General features: G+C 33.0%; 3 protein-coding genes across 3 annotated transcripts; 1 reads left to right on the top strand and 2 right to left on the bottom strand.

The window, feature by feature from the left end:
• Positions 1–349: 349 nt before the first annotated feature.
• HELRODRAFT_174298 (hypothetical protein) lies at positions 350–4237 on the top strand (the record flags this gene model as incomplete). Its single annotated transcript, XM_009020827.1, has 6 exons — positions 350–447; positions 826–914; positions 2759–2886; positions 3007–3151; positions 3257–3375; positions 4145–4237. The coding sequence occupies 6 exons, from the start codon at positions 350–352 to the stop codon at positions 4235–4237; spliced, it is 672 nt and encodes a 223-aa protein (XP_009019075.1).
• Positions 4238–7716: 3479 nt separating this feature from the next.
• HELRODRAFT_174299 (hypothetical protein) lies at positions 7717–9496 on the bottom strand (the record flags this gene model as incomplete). Its single annotated transcript, XM_009020828.1, has 2 exons — positions 7717–8134; positions 9405–9496. 2 exons carry the CDS (start codon positions 9494–9496, stop codon positions 7717–7719), a joined length of 510 nt encoding a protein of 169 aa, XP_009019076.1.
• Positions 9497–13154: 3658 nt separating this feature from the next.
• HELRODRAFT_174300 (hypothetical protein) lies at positions 13155–13938 on the bottom strand (the record flags this gene model as incomplete). The annotated part of the gene is made up of 3 exons (XM_009020829.1): positions 13155–13190; positions 13459–13617; positions 13699–13938. The coding sequence occupies 3 exons, from the start codon at positions 13936–13938 to the stop codon at positions 13155–13157; spliced, it is 435 nt and encodes a 144-aa protein (XP_009019077.1).
• Between the last annotated feature and the right edge of the window lie 6081 nt (positions 13939–20019).

A 20019-nucleotide genomic window follows, 5' to 3' on the forward strand; every position in this document is an offset into this window, starting at 1 on the left:
CAATTCCAGGTATAAATTTTTTTTGACCCAAACATCTTCCATGTCATCACAAAAAAAGAAAAGATGCCATTTAAGGTCTTTCCTAGAAGACCTTAAATGGTGAAGAGGTGACAATATCCAGGAAGTGGAGGGATGTTGCGGAAAATTGGGCGTCCACTCTTGGAATATAAGACTTGACACTTTTAATACTAGATCGCTTACTTGATGCTCCATGGCGATCGTCAAAATGCTGGAAAGGCGAAGGGTTGACATCTGTTCTCTACAGGAAACAAGATGGAAATCAAATGGTGTCTCTCTCATTGGGAGTTATAAGTTGTTCTGAAATGGCCAAAAAACAGTCCAAAATAGAATGGGAATCTTCATATGGGAATCACTGGCACAAAATGTACTGGAGGTAGTTGGAATCAGCTCACGCCTAATGCTGATTAAACTCAGAATGGGAAACAGGTTCTGACTGTTTTCTCTGCATATGCACCACAGCCACATGATAAATTCACGAGTTAAAGTTGTATAAAACTACGTGTTAATGTTGAAACATTGTGCTAAAATTAAATAAAATTACATGAATAAGTACAAACCAGGGATTTTTACGGAATATAATGAAATACAATCCGCTTATGTTGCAAAGTAACAAAAATATCAAAATAAAGCAATAAACAGATATAGTAGCAAGACACCATTCAATCTAGGTTCGTTAATTGGAAGATTTATTAATTAATAAGCACGATCTAATGAAAAACATTTTTCGACTCAAAAGTAACGGTGGCGATTTTATTTTAGTTTTTAAAAAAGGTTAAAGGTCCATTACACCCTTCCTATGTTTAGAGGAAAAGTAGCGCCGCTACCAATATCGCTACTTCTCTATGATTTGGTATTGGTAATTTATATAGCGCTTCTTTATGGTAAACTCAGAGGTGCGCTTCGAGAAGCTGGAGAACAAAATAATGACGCTTTAGTTTTTTTCTGAACGTATCTCTCTTCTCCATAGAATTTACCACATCGACTGGCAGTCTATTCAAGATCTCAGCTGTAGCCACAGTTTATTAGCAAACTCAGAGGCGCTGTGTAAAAAGCTGGCAAACAAAATAATGACGTTTTAGTTTTGTTCTGAATGCGTCTATTTCCTCCATAACATTTACCACATCATCGAGCACTCTATTTCAGACTTCAGTTGCAGCCATAGTCTATTAGCCAAATAAGATTCAAACCAGGCTACCGCTTCTCCGCTATTAACTCAATATATAAAATACAATAATGGTTGATAATAGCCATAAGGTTAAAATAAAGTTTATTCATGGTATAGGTGTGGCATAAAGATTTAACCAATACGGTAATTGGAGAACGATAGACTAATGTTTTAACTAAAATTTAATTAAAATCTAACGTTTTTAATCATTAAATGAAGTTTTTTAAATAAATAGTTTAAACAGCGATTGGCATGAATCTATGATTAACTCCAAAAATTTTTGAGCATTGACTGGTAATACTGTTATAAATGTAGTTTGATTAGGTTGCCCCGGAATAGCATCTATTTGTATAACTAGTGATTGGATAGCTTAGGTGAAATCAATAGGTAAGTCGGTGGCTGCATACCTATATTAATCGAATGTTAATTCTTGTAGAAGTTACTAAACGATTATCTACTTCAAGGAGTCGATAATACTCTAAATGTAATTGATTTATAAGGGTTCTATAAAAATCGAATTCAAAGTTATGAAAGTCTCTATTGCCTACTCATAGAATTTGTTACATAACTGGTGTAAATAAATTATGAAAATAATAATAAATACATAATTGTATAATTGGTGTTCAATAGTTTTTTTTATAGTGATGAATGGGTTAAAAGACTCATCTATAATATGCAAAAAATTTATGGCAGAGCTAAAAATACTAATGCAATCGTCGGTAAAATTGTTCAAACTGTTAACATTTTTTGTGCTTCATAGATAAATCTATGTTGATTCTTTTTTTGCGATGTCTTTGATTTACTCGATATCGTGTTGAGAGATTTTCAAACACTTAATTTTCCGTTATAAACTAAAGTTTTTGCTCGTTTTCCTTCAATAAAACTATCTATAATTAAATTTTCCTGACGTTTTTAAAATTTTTGAAAAATTTTGTTGCTGTATTGTATTTCCGTTCTTTTTGCAATTTACTACGAATTCAACATATTTTTATCATCTGAATAACCGATCTGAATAACAAATTTCAACGGTTTTCTTTCATCTACAAATCATCAAAAAATTTTATTACGACTACAATTCAACAAACGTTTTTCAAAGCTACTTATTCCATCCATTTCGCAATTTGTTGCTTTTGTCAAATATTTTTTGCAGTGACAACCAAATGAACTCGCGAATGCCACCCAAAACTTCTCTTCGTATTCCAAAAATATGTAGAAAAACCATGTTTCAATTAAATATTTGGAGCTCGCGTTCGACACGTTCAGCAATTTTTTTTTCTTCATATTATAATACAACTCTATCAAACGCAGAACTGCTTACCTACATGTTATTCTATACTTATAGTTAAACTTTCGTGCTACAAAGGCTGTACACTATCCACAGTACACGACGCACATAAACATTATGTATGCACGCGCAAGCACCGCATCACACGGGTATGATGGTCTTTGAGTTTCGGAGACAGTATTCGAACCATGCCATCGCGTAATAGCATCGCGAGACATGTCATTTTTACTGACTGAGCTAACTCGATGACCAATAACTTACTATCCGCAATAACCTTACGGCTCTAGGAAAAAGAACCAGCGTTGACAAACGCTTGGCCAAATTAAAATGTGGTCTCGTAAATGCATGGTCCGCTGTCAACAAGGCCGCCCTTCTGATCGACGTCATATGTGATGAAAAAGTTCGACTTCCTATGGTTACTTCCAGACGTGGTGGTGGCTTGGCTTTTGTGTACAACAACTTACTGAGGACAACACCCATAAACAATGAAAATTTTTTTGTAATTTTGTAAAGTTCAACACTTTTTTGTCGTCAGTCATTTATCTCATCAATTTACAGACCACCCGGTCCTGTTTTAACAAGCTTTCTTGATGAATTTACTAATCATCTAGATTTCATCATTGGCCATAATCTAGCGTTTATCATCCGCGGCGACTTCAACGCACCAGCACCTCTCTTGGGTGCGTTTGTCATCACCTATCTTCATTATTAGAATCCGTCAGTATCACTCAACACATCAACTCCTCTACACATGTACATTTCTCATACCAAAAACAACATTGTAGATAACCTAACTGTTAATGATTGCGTTTTTTCAGATCACAACATTGAGTTCTTCGACTCAACGCTCTTCAAACCACCATCGACAATCATCCATAGCTGTCGTCGCTGCACGTCATTACATGTCATTCGAAAACGATTTAAACGTGGCATCATCTCCAAACTCAACTTTAAATGACATCGTAAACTAACACGCACTAGGCATTATTCGTTTTGTGAGAGCTCCCAAGAAGCAATAGCGGCTAAAAAATTGTAGTCGTATGGAGCGTCACTACAAATATGAAAAAGCAGCGCTCAACTTCGTCAGCTACAAAAATACTAAACGTGTTGCTCTTGATGCTATTGTGAGGTCTAGGATCGATTCTATTAAGAACACTTATAACAACTGTAACAACTCTCTTGATCTCTAGCTTTCTCTTAACAACATTCTTTAAAAACGCTCAGATCATCATTTTACTGATGCTGAATATCTTACTCTTGTATCTTCTTATGCTAACTTTTTCAAGGACTAAATAAATTCTATTCACCAATCTATTGCTACAACAATTGCTTCTTCTAACATTTCTTCTTCAAACCATAGACCATATTCTTCCTCTCTTTTCTTCTTTTTCAGTTGTTGCTACAAAAGTTCTAAAGCTCATCGACTCTTTGCCCAACAAAACCTCACCATTCGACATTATTCCAATTTTATTCTAAACAAATTTTCCCATCTTTTTGCTCCATTACTTTCTATGCTCGGCAATATTTTTCGGGAAAACAATACTCCATGAATCATCTGACCTTTTTAATTACCCTCCTTTTTCTAACTTTCTCTAAATTACTTGAACGCATTGTCTTGAACAGGATTCTCATTCATAATACTTCATCTCCTAATTTCCATCCTCTTCAATCAGCTTACAGAGAATGTTATTCTACAGAAACAGCACTCCTTCGTGTTCAAGACCAACTTGCTAACATATGTGGAAATCAAAATTGTGCTGTCATAGCCAACCTGGATCTTTCAGCAGTTTTTGATACTGTTATAACTGGCCGGTCGACGACGAGTTCGTTTAATTCCAGTGAAAAATAAAGACAATATAACTTCCTAATTATCGATTTACTTATTTACAAAACAATAGTTAATTACTTAATTGATTAATTAATAATCAACGCTAATTAATTTTACTAATAAAAGTTGATATTCACAAACTATCAAATTAACGTTCAGAAACTATTGCTTTCCGAATAACAATTCACTAACGTTTATCGAAAATACAAAACAATAGTTAAATAATCAACGCTAATTTATTTTACTAATAAAAGTTGATGTTCACAAACTATCAAATTAACGTTCAGAAAATATCTCGCTGTCGTAAGCATGGATATAATCAGGCATAAAAATTAATTTATTACAAAAACTGTTTTTTGTTCTATAGAACAAGCATCGTCGTTGTCTTCTTCAGCGTCTTTGATTAATCGTCTGATCTGAAATTACCGCTTGCGAAGTTTTTGTCTCGTTTGCTGTTTTAAATTAGATTTCGTATTGCATTTTATATATTATATACTATATTTAGTCCATTTGAAAAAGAAAAGGTATTAGTATAATTTTCTGCATTTATACATTTCGTTTTATACATTTTACATTCCTACATAACATACTACATAGTATGTATGTATATTGTATATGTATGTATTACATACATATACATACAGATACACATACATAAGTAGTTAAGTACACATGACATGACATTGAGATTAAACTATTAGAGAATCTTAATTCTTAACTTGTCAAAATAATATTAAAAACAATAATATATTTTTAATTAGAAAATATATGCTTAGTATTTGATTTGACAGACAGACACAGATTTTCAACCAAATCAAAATGCCTGTGTGTTCCATTACTTACAAAATGCAACTCATCTTATTAAGATGAAAAAGATACTTTACACTGGTTTATTTAATTTAGTTAGACTATACTATATACTATACTCTAGCTATAAAGTATATCACTATACAATATAATTATAATAATCAGCAAACAATTATATATAATAATATAATATAATAGTAATAAATAATATTAGTAACATAATAATTGCATTAAATGGTAACTCAAAGTTGTATAAATAATTTGTTCAAACTGCCAAAGAATGATATTAAGGGAACAATGCATTAACAATCATTAACAACATTGCCAATAACAGACTATTAATAAACTATTCCTAACATTTAATAAACAGATTTGTCATGTAACAGAGAGGCAATTAAAAATAGAAACCGAGCAACATAAAATGAATACTGAATAGGTAGTTTCAAATGTTTTTAAAAGGTTGGCCAATGAAAATTTATTAAATCTCAAAGAACATATAACAGATACATTTAATGGATTAAATAATCATTATTTTTGTTTACTTAAACTTATTGCAAAAACATATATAAATGTACGTTCGTTTCATTTTGCAAAAACCACAAATCAAATAAAGATCCGTTCTAAATTTCATAAGTTAATACATTTCAAAGGACAATAAAATCATTTATCAAAGAAAAGATTTATCAACCATTTGTAAATTTTGAATTGTTTGATTTACTTAGTAATTATATTTGTTTCATATATATACTAAACAATCTTTTGCTATCTATTGGTAAAATCTGTATTTTTTATTTGGTCATTGTTTTCATAAAACCCGTCACTCTAACATCTTCATTATTTTATATTTCATTTATTTTTTTATCTATGAAATCATTATTTTCAACATATTTTAACATACTTTAACATGCTTCAATCATATTTCATTTCTAATTAAGTTTTCACATTTGATTCATTCAATTGAAACAATAATGCATCAACAATTATTTCAATTCTTCATTGTTTTGGAATTTGTTTTTTTCATTCAAAACATTTAACAATTGACCTTCAATTTTTTATTCCTGTCATAATTAGTTTTTGAAATTATGCTGACAACAAAAAATTTTTAATATTGTAAATATAAATCAAATCCCATTTTTGAAAAATGTTCATCATACCTTTTTATATATTCATCAACTAACAAAATTATTTTCAAGACCTTCTTTACCTAACATGCATGCCTTTATATCCAATCATTTAATGTTATCAAATTTTTGATATTAATTTAAACATGCATTTTTTAAATCTCTTTATAATATTCAGTATTTTTCTGCAAGAGTTTATTATTGCATTCTCATCTGCATTTGCAAATATCTGATTATTAATCTACATCATAATTTTACCGCAGCAATATATTAACTAGTTTCAAGTCATCATTATATCAACTTTTTTCATTCCAGAATGTAAACTTATCAGTTTTAACCCTTTCCTTACATTATTTGTCAGTTTTAATAATTCATTTTTTTATCTAATTCATTTTTTCATACAAAATATAACTTTTTTTGAGATAAACTTTAGATAATGTTATATCAATTGGAAGTTTCTATGAAAAAAAGATATCATTTCATTTCATTTACATTTTTAATAAAATATTTTTAAACATTTGTGTCTCTTTGTTGTCAAATTAGTTGTTATTGACTTATGTAAATGATTTTCTTTTAAATATAAAACTATCTTTATTTTAATCGCTAAAAGTAAAGTATTGAAAATACATTGAAACAAATTTATTTAAATATTACTTATTTTATCACTGATTAAATGTAGAATTAACAGTTTGCTAAAAACAGTCCATTTCATATCCATGGCATAACAATATATAGGCAGATTAATCATTAATTTACTCCGGCTTTTATCAACAACTGGAAATTATTAAAATTGAAAGCAGACATTTTCCAATTTTTTATATATACAATACAATTTCAAGAGACAACATGAAAGTTTATGAAATAAGGTTCATCTTCAGATGATTATATATTCAAAAAAAGGTACTCAAATGTATGATTGTCAGCTATTGTTATTACAGTAATTATGAGCAGTCATACATTTGGCATACATTCTCATTAATTTACAATCACGTTTATAACTTTTAATAAAATAAAACGTAAAGACAAATTAATATGAACGAATGAATAATTGTGATTATTTTTTTTTATATTCTTTAAAAATCAGGATCTGACAGACGCAGAAACTGTAACAACATGCAAGGCAGTAAAACAAAATTAAACAAATAAGTGAGAAAATAAATACAAAAAGTGAGGAAGAGAAATGATAAAACATGAAAAATAAAATATGTTAGAATAAAATAAATAATGATAATAAGAAAAATAAAAGAAAAGTAATTGACGATGGAATATAAAATGAAGTAACGGCAAATTGATAGACTAGATGATGACTTAGTGAGGTGATCGATAAATAAAAACTAGGCCTGTGAGTGAAAAAGTTTTAATGAGTATTAATATGTTTGATGACTTATTAATAGACTAAATGATGACTTAGTGAGTTAGTGAGGTGATCGATAAAAGTGAGGTGATCTGATCAATAAGTAAAAACTAGTTCAGTAATGATAAAGTTTTCTTAGGTGCTAATATGTTTGAGGTGCCATGTGATGAAGATCTTTTCCTGGTATGTAGATTGGGCGTCGACTTGGTAGTTATGTTTGCGCTGACGAAGGTTGTGTGTTGTAGTTTTGATTGATGGTAGTAGAGGAAGGATGACGTGGTTGTTGTTATTTTCTATTTTCTTGAACAGCCTTGAATCGAGTGGGTTGAATATCTGAGTGACGGTAGGATATGATGCAGGTAGGTAGTTGAAGCGAATTAGCTTTTTGATGAGAGATTGTAGTTGCTGAGGTTGTTGTTGCGTGGCAAAACCACACCAGGAGGAAGCTGCATATTTGATGCGTGAGTGATGAGTGATTCGGTGATGTCGAATAATTTGATGCCTCTGAGACCATGTGAACGGAGTGTTTTGAGTGCGTGAAATGTTTGAAAGCCTTTTGTGATGATGTAATTGATATGAGGTGCTATATGGAGTGTGGAGGTGAATATGATGCCTAATATTTTTAGTTGATTTGTGCGAGTGATTGATGGGTGTTCAGGAGGTAATGTTATTTTTTACGGCTATTGTGAATGATGAGTTCGAATGATTTATTGAGATTAAGTGAAAGGTTGCATCGTTTTGACCATGTGGTTAATGAGTCGAGTTCTGATTGGATGGTGTTTGAGTTAGATGATGGGATTATAAGGTAAGTGTCGTCAGCGTATTTGATGATTTGATTAGAGCTGTGAAAAGTTTTGAGAGTAGAAGCGTTGATGATAAAGGTAGATGGACCAAGGACAGAACCTTGAACTACGCTAGAGTTAATAGGTAGAGTAAATGAAAGAGTAGAGCTAAAAAGAGTAGAATGACTCCTATTAGATAGAAAATTAATTATGATATTGTAAATGTTGTCAGGTAGTGGAAGAGAGGCTAACTTATTTGAAAGTGAGAAGTGAATGAGAGTGTCAAAAGCTTTAGAGAGATCGAGGGCAATAAGATGAACATAATTATTATTTTTAAGGAAATATGTTATTGTGGAAGTAAGAGAGATAATGGCGGATGTAGATGAGCCTGTTGGGCGAAATGCAAACTGGTCTTGTAATAGTGGTTTGATGGATGGATGGTTGAAACATGGATAGATGAATGACCTAACAATGAATTTTTCTAGAATACGTGAGAGAATGGGGGTAATAGATATTGGGCGATTATCAGAATATCCATTGCATAGCAGAGTGAGGGATAACAGTGCAACTTGTAATTTTGGAAATTAGTATCAAAAATGCCCAACGCAACTGAAACACACCAGCAACGTTAGCAATCAAACATTACCAACTTAAATTGCTAGTTTTTTAAAGCGAAATTCTTATTTGGTAATAACTCAACTACGGAAGCTATGACGATAATCAATAACTAGACGATATTCTAAACATAGATAAAAAGCTAAATGTTTTTTTAAATTAGTTTTCATTGATGTTTTTGGTTCTATGGATCAAGATTTTTAGCAAAAATTTATTTTAACTGATGTATGAATATATATATATATATATATATATATATATATATATACATATGGGATTTGCCATATCCATTATATATATCCATGGTCGTAAGGTAATGTTCCTTCTCGAACTGTATGCGTTCTTAGCGACATTAGCCTTCTAGCGAATATATTTGTGACGTTTATAATAACAATACCATCAATCATCAGATGCTTATTGACAGACTTGAGGCAGAATATGGCATCACGGGATTCCAACTTTTCTTCTAGCTTCACCTTATCTACTGGAGTTCCACAAGGATCTGTCCTTGGTCCCATTCTTTTCACTACTTACAACTCTCCTATTTTTAATATTATATTATATATATCAGCACGGGGAATAAAATTCGAAAAATCAAAATTATTAATAAATCAAATGTTCAACGTTAATGTGTCCGAAATATCCAGTAAACCAAAAAAAAAACAAATTAAAACAAATTAACAACAAAAAACCAATGACCAAAGATTATCCTAAACTTGAGATTTAAATGCCAATCATACATAATATTACCAAAAAGTAGCAGAACGACCTGGTATAAATCCAAACTTGCTAATGGAAAATAGAGCATTTTTTATAAAGGGATTCATAATATGATACTTGATCAAGGATTCCAAAATCTTACAGCACTAGTCGATAATTTTGTGCCAGATCTCTTTGTCCCTTTTTTTTGCAGAGAAACAATGTGACTAACTTTTCAGTCATCTAATACTATACTTTCGTCAACAGAACGGCGAAATAAATTGCTTATGCTGTAACAGATACACTTTCTTAATTTCCATAAAACTCGGGGGTCATCAGCCTTTCAAATTTAGCAAGTACTATAGCATCATCGATTACTAAATCATTCATTAGAAAAGCAAAATCTCTGGAGCCGAAACAGGTCTTTTTATCAATCATTGTATCCTCGTTATAAACAGAAAAAAGAAGTTAGCAAATTCTTCGGCTTTTATCTTAGCATCTGCTACAACTCTTCCGTCCACTGATAATAGACCCACACCTTCTTTACGTCAAGTGACTTTTTTGACATGATTCCAGAATAGCTTCGGTTTAGTTCCCGAGCGATTTTTTTCTGAGACTGCAATTTCAACAATCTAGTAGTTCTTTTTATTTTATTTCTAATTATCCGATATTCTTTGATTTTGTTTTCACCATATCTAAAAATCGATCTCCAAATTATATGTTTTAGTTTTATTAGTTTCTTCAAATCATCTGTCATTTTAAATTTAAAATTATTATTCTTAGTTTTACCTGGTATAAATTCATTTATGTTTGCACAAAGTTTGTCTTTAAATATCTTTTACTCACTTTCAACATTCGCATCTTTGTTAAACAAATTATTTACTGATGGCAATAATGCCGCCTTTAATCCATCATAATCACCCAAATCAAAACAATTTTTATGACTCCTTTTAGTTGAACAAATGATACCAGCAATCATAAATTCGATCACCGAATGGTCACTGTTTCCAAGTGGAGAATAATGCTTTATATTTTTGACAAACTCCTTGGAGGAAATCACCAGATCTAGTATGTTAGCTAATTGGCCTGCTCCAAATCTCGTTAGCTAGGTTATGTGGTGCAGCGAAAATTTATCTTTGATGGTATCTAAAAATTTGTTTTCAAATTTTTCATTGCTCCCACTGCAGCTGTAAATATTCCAGTTCATCTCAAACACATTAAAATCATCAATCATCAGAAAATCACTCTGATTATTATTATCTACACTAGATGTTGGGCTTCTATAGAAAAACAGAACATTTAAAAACCTGTTTGAAATGCAATTGTTTAATGCCAAATATTCCTTAACAGATGAGTCGATAATTTCTGAAACTTGTAAAGTCTTTTTGTATTATATTAAAAGACCTCGTCTATTGATATCCTATCCTATTGATATCTTATAAATATTTAAATAACTCTGTAAATTATACTCTGACAAATTTCTAATGTTGACTATTGGTGAAATCTCTTGGTAAGAAGGAGAGGACTGGTATTGAAGGGCATAGCTGGCGATTAAAGTTTTTGTATCATTTAGGAACCTGATATTTTTTGCGATGATTTGAGTCGTTCAGAATATTTGTGAAGTATTTGTAGCATTTGTCGATGTTGAATAGTGGTCTCAGGTTTTTTGTTGTGGCAAATATTTTTTGCACGACCACCAAAATCGTAGTATACAAACTGCGCCGTGATGTCTGATTTTTTCTCTGCACGTTTTGACACTTCCTCGACAAAAATTTTGAACATAGAGAATTTGATTGTCGACGTAGTGGTGTTTACTGTTGCCGAGTTCTTTTAGATGTTTAAGGTGTTTTTTTAAAGATCCTTGATGTTTTTGTTTGTGATAATGTTTTCGTCAGTGTGGGGCTTTATAGAACCGTAATTTTTAGCATAGTAATTGTATATCATCTTTAAAATGCATTTGTGAATTTGTCTATTTTGTTGAGACTTGGTAGTAGTTTGTATTGTAGCTGGAAGACATTGGCTTCGGACCATTGGACTGGCGTTTCTAGCAATTTGACGCCAGAGATAGCTGATTCTGTTGTTTCAACTGCCGACGACGATGATAGGTGGTTTGGAGTAGAAATTATTTCATGTGACGATGTTGGTTGTGATGCGGAATCACTGTTGTTGTCCGTTGAGTCCTGGATAACTGAAGCGTTTTGTGCATTTTTCACGAGCGTTGGTGCATAGTTAGACCTTTACGACCTTTGTACTTTTTCCAGAGCAACATGATATTAAATTATTATTTTCAATATTTATAGAGTAATTGTTAATAGAATTCGAACTGTAAACGTTTGGCGAAATATTAGCGTTAGACTATTCAACTGAGTGAACAACATTAACGTTAAAAATATCCAGCATTCTTAGTATAGCACATATACCAACGTTATTAAGTATTTTATTGCAGTACGGACATTTATTTGAATTTACGCTAAATATTCCTTTAATTAAGAAAATTAAAATTAAATAAAAAACAGTATTAATTTTAAATTTAAAAAATGTCGCCATAATCCACCAAATTATTCCTATCCAAACAACCAATTAATGATAATAAATCATGTAACATATTTATTTGAGATTAATTTAATTATTCTATATGCATTTACCGTCAAAACAAGTGTTTGGATTATTAACACATGGCCATGAAATAATGTTAATTAAAACATTACTGGGAATGCTGGGTCCCGTAGTAATAGTTGTCCTCAATAAGACATGGTGAGTCCATGACATTCTCAACAGTTAGGTGCAATTTATTTGCTTTTACTTAATGGTGTAGTAATGTTAAACTGTGATGATTACGATGATGACGATTGCTTCTTCGAAGTGTGACGCCTGTATATATTTAAATAAACATATTTCATTAAACGCGATGCTTATATTATTGTTATTTAATTTTTTATTAAGATTTTCTATTTTTCTTATTAGTTTTTTATAATTATAATTTAAATTAAAAATTAGAACACCAATATTCATTATATAATTATTTATTAAGCGACGTTTAGAATTTTAAAATTCGAAAAATAGAAAATCTTAATAAAAAATTAAATAACAATAATATAAGCATCGCGTTTAATGAAATATGCTTAAATGAAAATTTGTTACCGAAATTTACTGATATTTAAATAAACATATATATATATGTTTATACTTGTTATTTGCTATGCTATATATGCGACGCTTGCTATGTGCTGTTCTATATATAGGAAGTATAGAAAGAGTATAAAAGGGAGTATAGAAATGCCATATATGCAATATATGCGACGTTTGCTACGTGCGGTTCTGTATATAGGAAGTATAGAAAAGAGTATAGAAGAGAGTATAAGATTATTTATGATAGAAAGCGTTAAGTAGATAGGGCAGTAAAAACATATATAAGACAGCGAGTTGATTTATTAGGGTTCTTGTTTCTTGGTTTCGCTTGGGTGTTATTTTTAGCTGTTAATTATAATGTCGCTTGGATCTCTGATAGTTTGCCTGATAGTTATAGTAGATAGTATTAATAGATAGTTAATTTTAATATATCGCGTGTTAATTACTACTTTGCATATAAAGACAGAGAGGTTTGATTTTGTTTTGTTTGATTTTGTTTTTATTGAATAAAAGTAGTATACACTTGAAAATTGGCTCGGCTTAATTATTTTACCTAGAGTAATGAATGTTGAAGAAGACTTGCTGATAGTTGACGAGGCTGGCGTCTCTAGTCATCAAATATGGGCGCGAAAAAACTTTAGTGTTTTCAGACCCTGAAAGGGTCTATTGTAGAGTAGCGGATCCCGGTCAGGAAAGACTCCGTCGAAGTGACGGCTCGGGTGGATATTTGTTTGCGGACGCAGTTTGGGACTGCGTGGTCCGGGATTCGAATGTCGCCCGGCAAAAATCTACAGTAAAATTCCTCTATTTTCTGGATTATAGAATGATAGTGGTATAATATCTATGTTACCATTAATTTCATTTGTTTATATATTATTATAGAAACGCATACTGTAGATTTTCGCCGGGCGGCATTCGAATTCCGCACCACGCGGTCCTTAACCGCGTTCGCATACGAATATCCACCCGAGCCTTCACCTCGGCGGAGACTTTCCTGGCTGGGATCCGCCACTTTACAATAAACCCTCTCAGGGTCTGAAAACACGGGCCGGGCGGAAGTTTGTTTGCGCCCTGCTAGCTGACTAGAGACGCCGACCTCGTTAACTATTAGCAAGTCTTCTTCAACATACATTATTTTATGTAAAATAATTAAACCGAGCCAAATTTCAAGTGTACACTTCTTTTATTCTATAAAAACAAAATAGTACAAGTCAAACCTGTCTTTATTAACAAGCGATAAATCCAAAATTAACAATCTATTAACACTATAACTATCAGGCAAACCATCAAGCGATACCAGAACGAAACCAAGCTAAAAACAAAACCTAAAATAAATAAAAAAAAAAATCGACCGACCGCCAATATCTCAAATCGCGACCTATTATATGTTTTTACCGCCCTATCTACATAACGCTTTCTATATCATAGAAAATTCTATGCTCCCTTCTATACTCTTTTCTATACTTAGAACAGCACGTAGCACACGTCGCATATATTGCTATACTCCCTATATACAAAACAGCACACAGCAGCGTCGCATATATAGCATATCAAATAACAAGATATACATACACAGAATGTCTATTAAAATATATAGATAAATACAGGCGGCACGCCTCAAAGACGCAATCATTGTCATCGCAATCGTCACAATTTCACAGAATATACAGGCGGCATATATCAATCATTATCATCGCAATTGTCACAATTTCACAATACAAATCACATCATCACATATATCTACATCTATAGAATGAGTAGACCATATATACTCAATCTATTGATGGATATATTGAAATAATATATATGTATATTATATGTTTCAATATATTTATGACTTTCCATAGTTTCAGACAATCTTATATTATTGCTAACTTGCACGTGTATGCTTTTCGCTTTTTGTCGACTAACGTGTCTTCTAATATTTCAATTAACGTTTCTTTAATAAACAATTATATTAAAAACAAACAAAGAGGTTTTTTATTTTAAACAGGTTATGTGCTCAGAACGCTTAATAAATTGTTTAGAGAAAAAGTTATTTTGAAAAAAAAGAAAGAGATTGCAATTCGTGACTAAAAGAACTTTTCCAACTATCGTTGAAGCAAGAACATCAATTTTTTTTCCTTCAAAATGGACTCAAAGCTTCAAATAAAACAGTTAAGTTGCGCAGCCGATTGGCCCATTTGGAAACGTCGTGTTCGAGATTTCATGGACTACCATGAGGGCGCACTTGATGTGATTGATGGGAAGTTGTCAAAACCAGAATTACTAGAAAATCAAACAGAGCTACAGACAAAAGATTTTAAAAATAAATCAGATCTGTTTAGAAAGGCAAACAGTTATGCCAAATCAGTAATTGCGAATGCAGTCACAGAAGATACATACCAAAAGATAATGGACAAGAACACAGCGTTTGAAGTTTGGGAGGAATTAAAAAGAAATTTTGAAGCGTCAACTAAGGACCAACTGTTCCAAGTTTGTAGGAATTTTTTCGATTTCAATTGGATAGCGGATGTAGATGTATCCGGCCAAATTGCAAGATTGAAGACCTTATGGAACGAATTAAACAGTGGGCTTCAGGCATCGGGAGAAAATAAACTACCAGTATGCAAAGCGATGCAGATTCTCCCAAATAGTTTCCAAAACTTCAAATCAAGTTGGCTAATGCTAGGTGAAGAAAAGCAGTTGATAGATGATTTAATCACTCATCTCTGTGCTTTCGAAAGAGAGATAAAGACTTTCGACACAATCGATAAATCATCAAGGCAGAACGCCTTAGTTGTAAATGTTGAAAAGCCAAGTTTTCTCAGATGTCTGGTATGTTCCAAATATAGGTAGAAACCTGTTTTCCATATTAGCCGCACAAGATAAAATTTCAAAAAACAGCAAGTTTGAATCTTATGCAACCAAATGTCAACTCAGTATAAAGAACCGAGTATTTTGCGCAGCCATGGAATCACGCAGACTAACAGCACCATATACACCTCAACAAAATGGTGGTAGTGAACGTGAAAACAGAACAATAGTAGAAATGGCACGCACATTGAAGTACTCAAATCCAGATTTTGAATTTCCAGTCGCTATTTGGGCTGAGTTATGTTCAACTGCAGTATATTTACTTAATCGAACAGGCAAGTCGTCGATTGAAGATAAAAGCCCATTTGAAATTTAGACAGGTAAAAAGCCGAGAATTAACCATTTGAGAATAATTGGCTCTACATGTTTTGTTCACATACCTGATCAAAAACGTCAAAAAATGGATAAGAAAGCCATAAAAGGTTACCTTGTTAGTTACGATGGTGACGAACGCTATCGTATATGGCTCAAAAATCAATATAAAATGATATTATCAAGAGATGTAGCTTTCCAAGAAAAACCTATGAAATGTACAACATCATTTGAACATCAGACTCAAAAAGATTTTACAACAGATCCTCAAATCAATTGCAAATCAGAAAATGACTCGAGTAGTAGAAATGATGATTCAAAAGAAGAAATTACAGATGACACTGAGAAGATTATAGATAATTCAGTTAAAGTTCAACTCAGAGATAGGTCAAGCTTGCAGAAACCTAAGAATTTAGATGATTATGTGATGCAGGCTGAGACATATTTATTAGATGTACATGAACCAGATACATATGAAGAAGCCATTCAAAGTAGGGAAAGTAAATATTGGAATGATGCCATGAATAATGAAATTAATTCATTAAACAAAAATAGAACTTGGGAACTTTGTGAGCTACCCAGAGGAGCTAAAGTTATTCCATGTAAATGGGTTTACAAAATAAAAACCTTGCCAGACGGAAGTGTAGATAGATACAAGACAAGACTTGTGGCAAAAGGATTTTCACAACGACAAAATGTAGATTACAATCAGACGTTTAGCCCAGTAGTAAAGTTGACTACAGTTCGCTCTGTACTAAGTATTGCAGCAAGTGAAAAACTGCATCTTCTTCAATTTGATGTATCAACTGCATTCCTGTATGGTGAACTTGATGAAGTGATCCACATCAAACAACCAGGATATAATGATGGCTCAAATAAAGTTTGTCGATTGCTCAAAAGTCTGTATGGTCTAAAGCAAGCACCTCGTTGTTGGAATCAATGCTTCGGCAAGTTTCTTTTTGAATGTGGCTTTAAGTCGAGTAAAGCGGATCCATGTCTGTATGTTAAAAAACAGAATGAAAACATTATGATGTTAGCATTGTATGTTGATGATAGACTGGTAGCCGCTAGCAACACAGAAGATTTAGATCTATTCATTGGAAAATTGAAGCTGAAATTTTAGGTTCCAGTTAAACCTGCAACATATTTTCTAGGTCTTCAAATAGAAACTCTATTGGATGGAAGCATAAAAGTTTGTCAATCTGGTTATGCAAGGAAAATTCTTAAACTTTTCAGATTTGAAGTATGTAAACCAGTTCACACCCCAATGCTTAAAGAAAATGATAATAATCAATCAAACATAGCAGGTTCAGAATACCCTTTTCGACAACTAGTTGAAGCATTAATGTACCTGATGTTAGGTACAAAGCCAGACATTGCGTACAGCATTAGCTATTTATCACGCTCCCTCGAGAACCCAACACCAGGAGATATAATAAAAGCAAAACGAGTGCTTAGATACTTAGCAGGAACAATCGATCAGAGCAGTGTGTACAGATCAGACAGTACAAAAGGAGTTTTACTGTGTTTCAGTGATTCAGATTTTGGAGGCTGTAAAAAGACTGGACGTTCGACCACAGGTATTGCAGTGATATATGCGGGAGGCATAATATCATGGATTAGTCAACGACAGGCCATAGTTGCAACATCTACAACAGAGGCTGAGATCATCGCTGTGACAGAGGCTGTCAAAGAAATAATTTGGCTTCAAAGATTATTCAAATCATTACAGGTTGATTTGAAAGATGTGCCAATCTTGCAAGTTGACAACAGTGCTGCAGTCAAATTAGCTCAGAACCCCCAATTTCATCGGCGAACAAAACACATTGACTTGAAGAACTTTTTTATTAGAGAAAAAATTCAAGATGGAACGGTTGATATCACACAAATTTCAACAAGTGATCAAGTCGCTGATGTGATGACAAAGCCACTGGAACTGAAACTCCTGTGTGGACATATGGGACTAATGTCATAAAATGTTTTGAAACAAGGGAAAGTATTGAGATAATATATATGTATATTATATATGTTTCAATATATTTATGACTTTCCATAGTTTCAGACAATCTTATATTATTGCTAACTTGCACGTGTATGCTTTTCGCTTTTTGTCGACTAACGTGTCTTCTAATATTTCAATTAACGTTTCTTTAATAAACAATTATATTAAAAACAAACAAAGAGGTTTTTTATTTTAAACAGGATATATATGTGATGATGTGATTGGTACGCGCTAAAGAGAAAATATTTCTATAATATATAAACAAATGAAATTAATCAATCAATCTTCGTTTAGCATCCAGAAATCCAGTTTCCCGAGGTAGGACGTTGTTTTCTTTGCCATAAATTTTTTGCGCCAAATTAGACGATCAGTTGTATCCATTTCATTTAAATTTAGAGCTTTCATGTCTTGCTCGATTGTTTGCGACCAGGACTTCTTTGGACGGCCTTTGGGACGTGAGCCAGGTACTTCAACATCTGCAAGAAAAGTTATGGCACTGTTTCCACCTCGTTTGACATGACCAAACCATCGCAGACAGTGTTGCCGGCATTAGTCCTTTATAACATCGGTAAATTCAATGTGGTCCTTCAGACTAATTCGTTGCATCCATGTTCGTTGAAGTTGTTGTTCCAGTTTGGTTGTCATTGGCCATGTTTCTGCACCATATAACAACACCGGACGTATCACAGATTTATAAAGTCTTGATTCTAGTGGTAGTGGGATGTCACGCCGCATCAATATAGAGGCAAGGAGATGCCATTTATTGCAGGCTGCACGTATGCTTGCTCGAACGGCCGCTTCAGCTGTTCCAGTACAATCCATAACATCTCCTAGATATTGAAACGATGTGACTTTCTCTACTTTAATGGCTTCAAAAACATTGCTATTTCGAATTTGTTGTTGTGGATTGATGCAAGCAGAACAAACGAAATTGGACAATTTAGATAAAGTACCATTTATTTTTGAACAACGTTTGTGACACCACTGGTTACACTGCTGACACTTTATTGAATTGTTACCTACACCAGCTTTACAAACTGAACAAGGCCAACGTCCAGTAGCTGTGGATTGGATGGGTTCACCAGTGTTCACTGCTTTGGTTTTGCTGATGTTGACTTTGAATCCATGATAGGCGAGTCTGGTGTTCCAATCTTCAAACATCTGTGCTGCATTCTGCTCAGACGTGGCAGTTAAAACGATATCATCAGCATATATTAGATTCCAAATGTCACCAGTGCGTATCGGTTTTGTGATTTCTTCCAACACAGTTATAAATAACAGTGGACTGAGAATCGAGCCTTGGTGAACTCCAACGACGATGTCAAATGCATCTGTGTTTCCAACCGTTGTTAAAGGTTTTCTCTCTCTTTTGCGTTTGCTTCAGAGGTTTCAACGACACACACAGCGTATATGAATACGCGTGCAAACCACGCATCATACACATTGCATATGATAGGCGGGGATCCCTTTGTATTCGAACCCAATCATTACAATAGCAAGACCAGGCGCCTTTAACCATTGAGCCATCACGCCGCATCGTTGTGCTGACAAGAGTTTTAGTATTCGTGTACATTTCCATCACAAGTCGAACAAGATATTCTGGAATGAGTTGTCGACGTAGACTCCACCTGATTGCTTCACAGAGAACTCGATCAAATGCTTTCTCAAGGTCTACTAGGTGATAGTGGTTAATGCTTTGCGAGGTACTTCTCTTGCAGTTGCCGAAGGATGTGAATTGCATCAATTGTTGATTTCCCCGCTAATTTCCGATTGTGATGCACGACGTTAATCTTCTCTCAATGATTATCTCGACAATTTTCAGGGAGTGTTCTAACAGACGTATACCTCGATGTGATGAACAGTTCAATGAATCATCTTTGCCTTTGTATAGCGGAACTGTCATGCTATAATTACATTCAGTCTGCATTGAGCAATTTCTCCAAACTACACGGCCAAGTTGTAGTAACGTTAGGATACCTGCAGTACCAGATGCTTTGATAATGTCATTTGTGAGTTCAAAGGCCCTGCTGCCTTTCCATCCTT

This window comes from Helobdella robusta (assembly GCF_000326865.2).
Source record: "Helobdella robusta unplaced genomic scaffold HELROscaffold_29, whole genome shotgun sequence".
In the NCBI taxonomy this organism is placed as follows: domain Eukaryota; kingdom Metazoa; phylum Annelida; class Clitellata; order Rhynchobdellida; family Glossiphoniidae; genus Helobdella; species Helobdella robusta.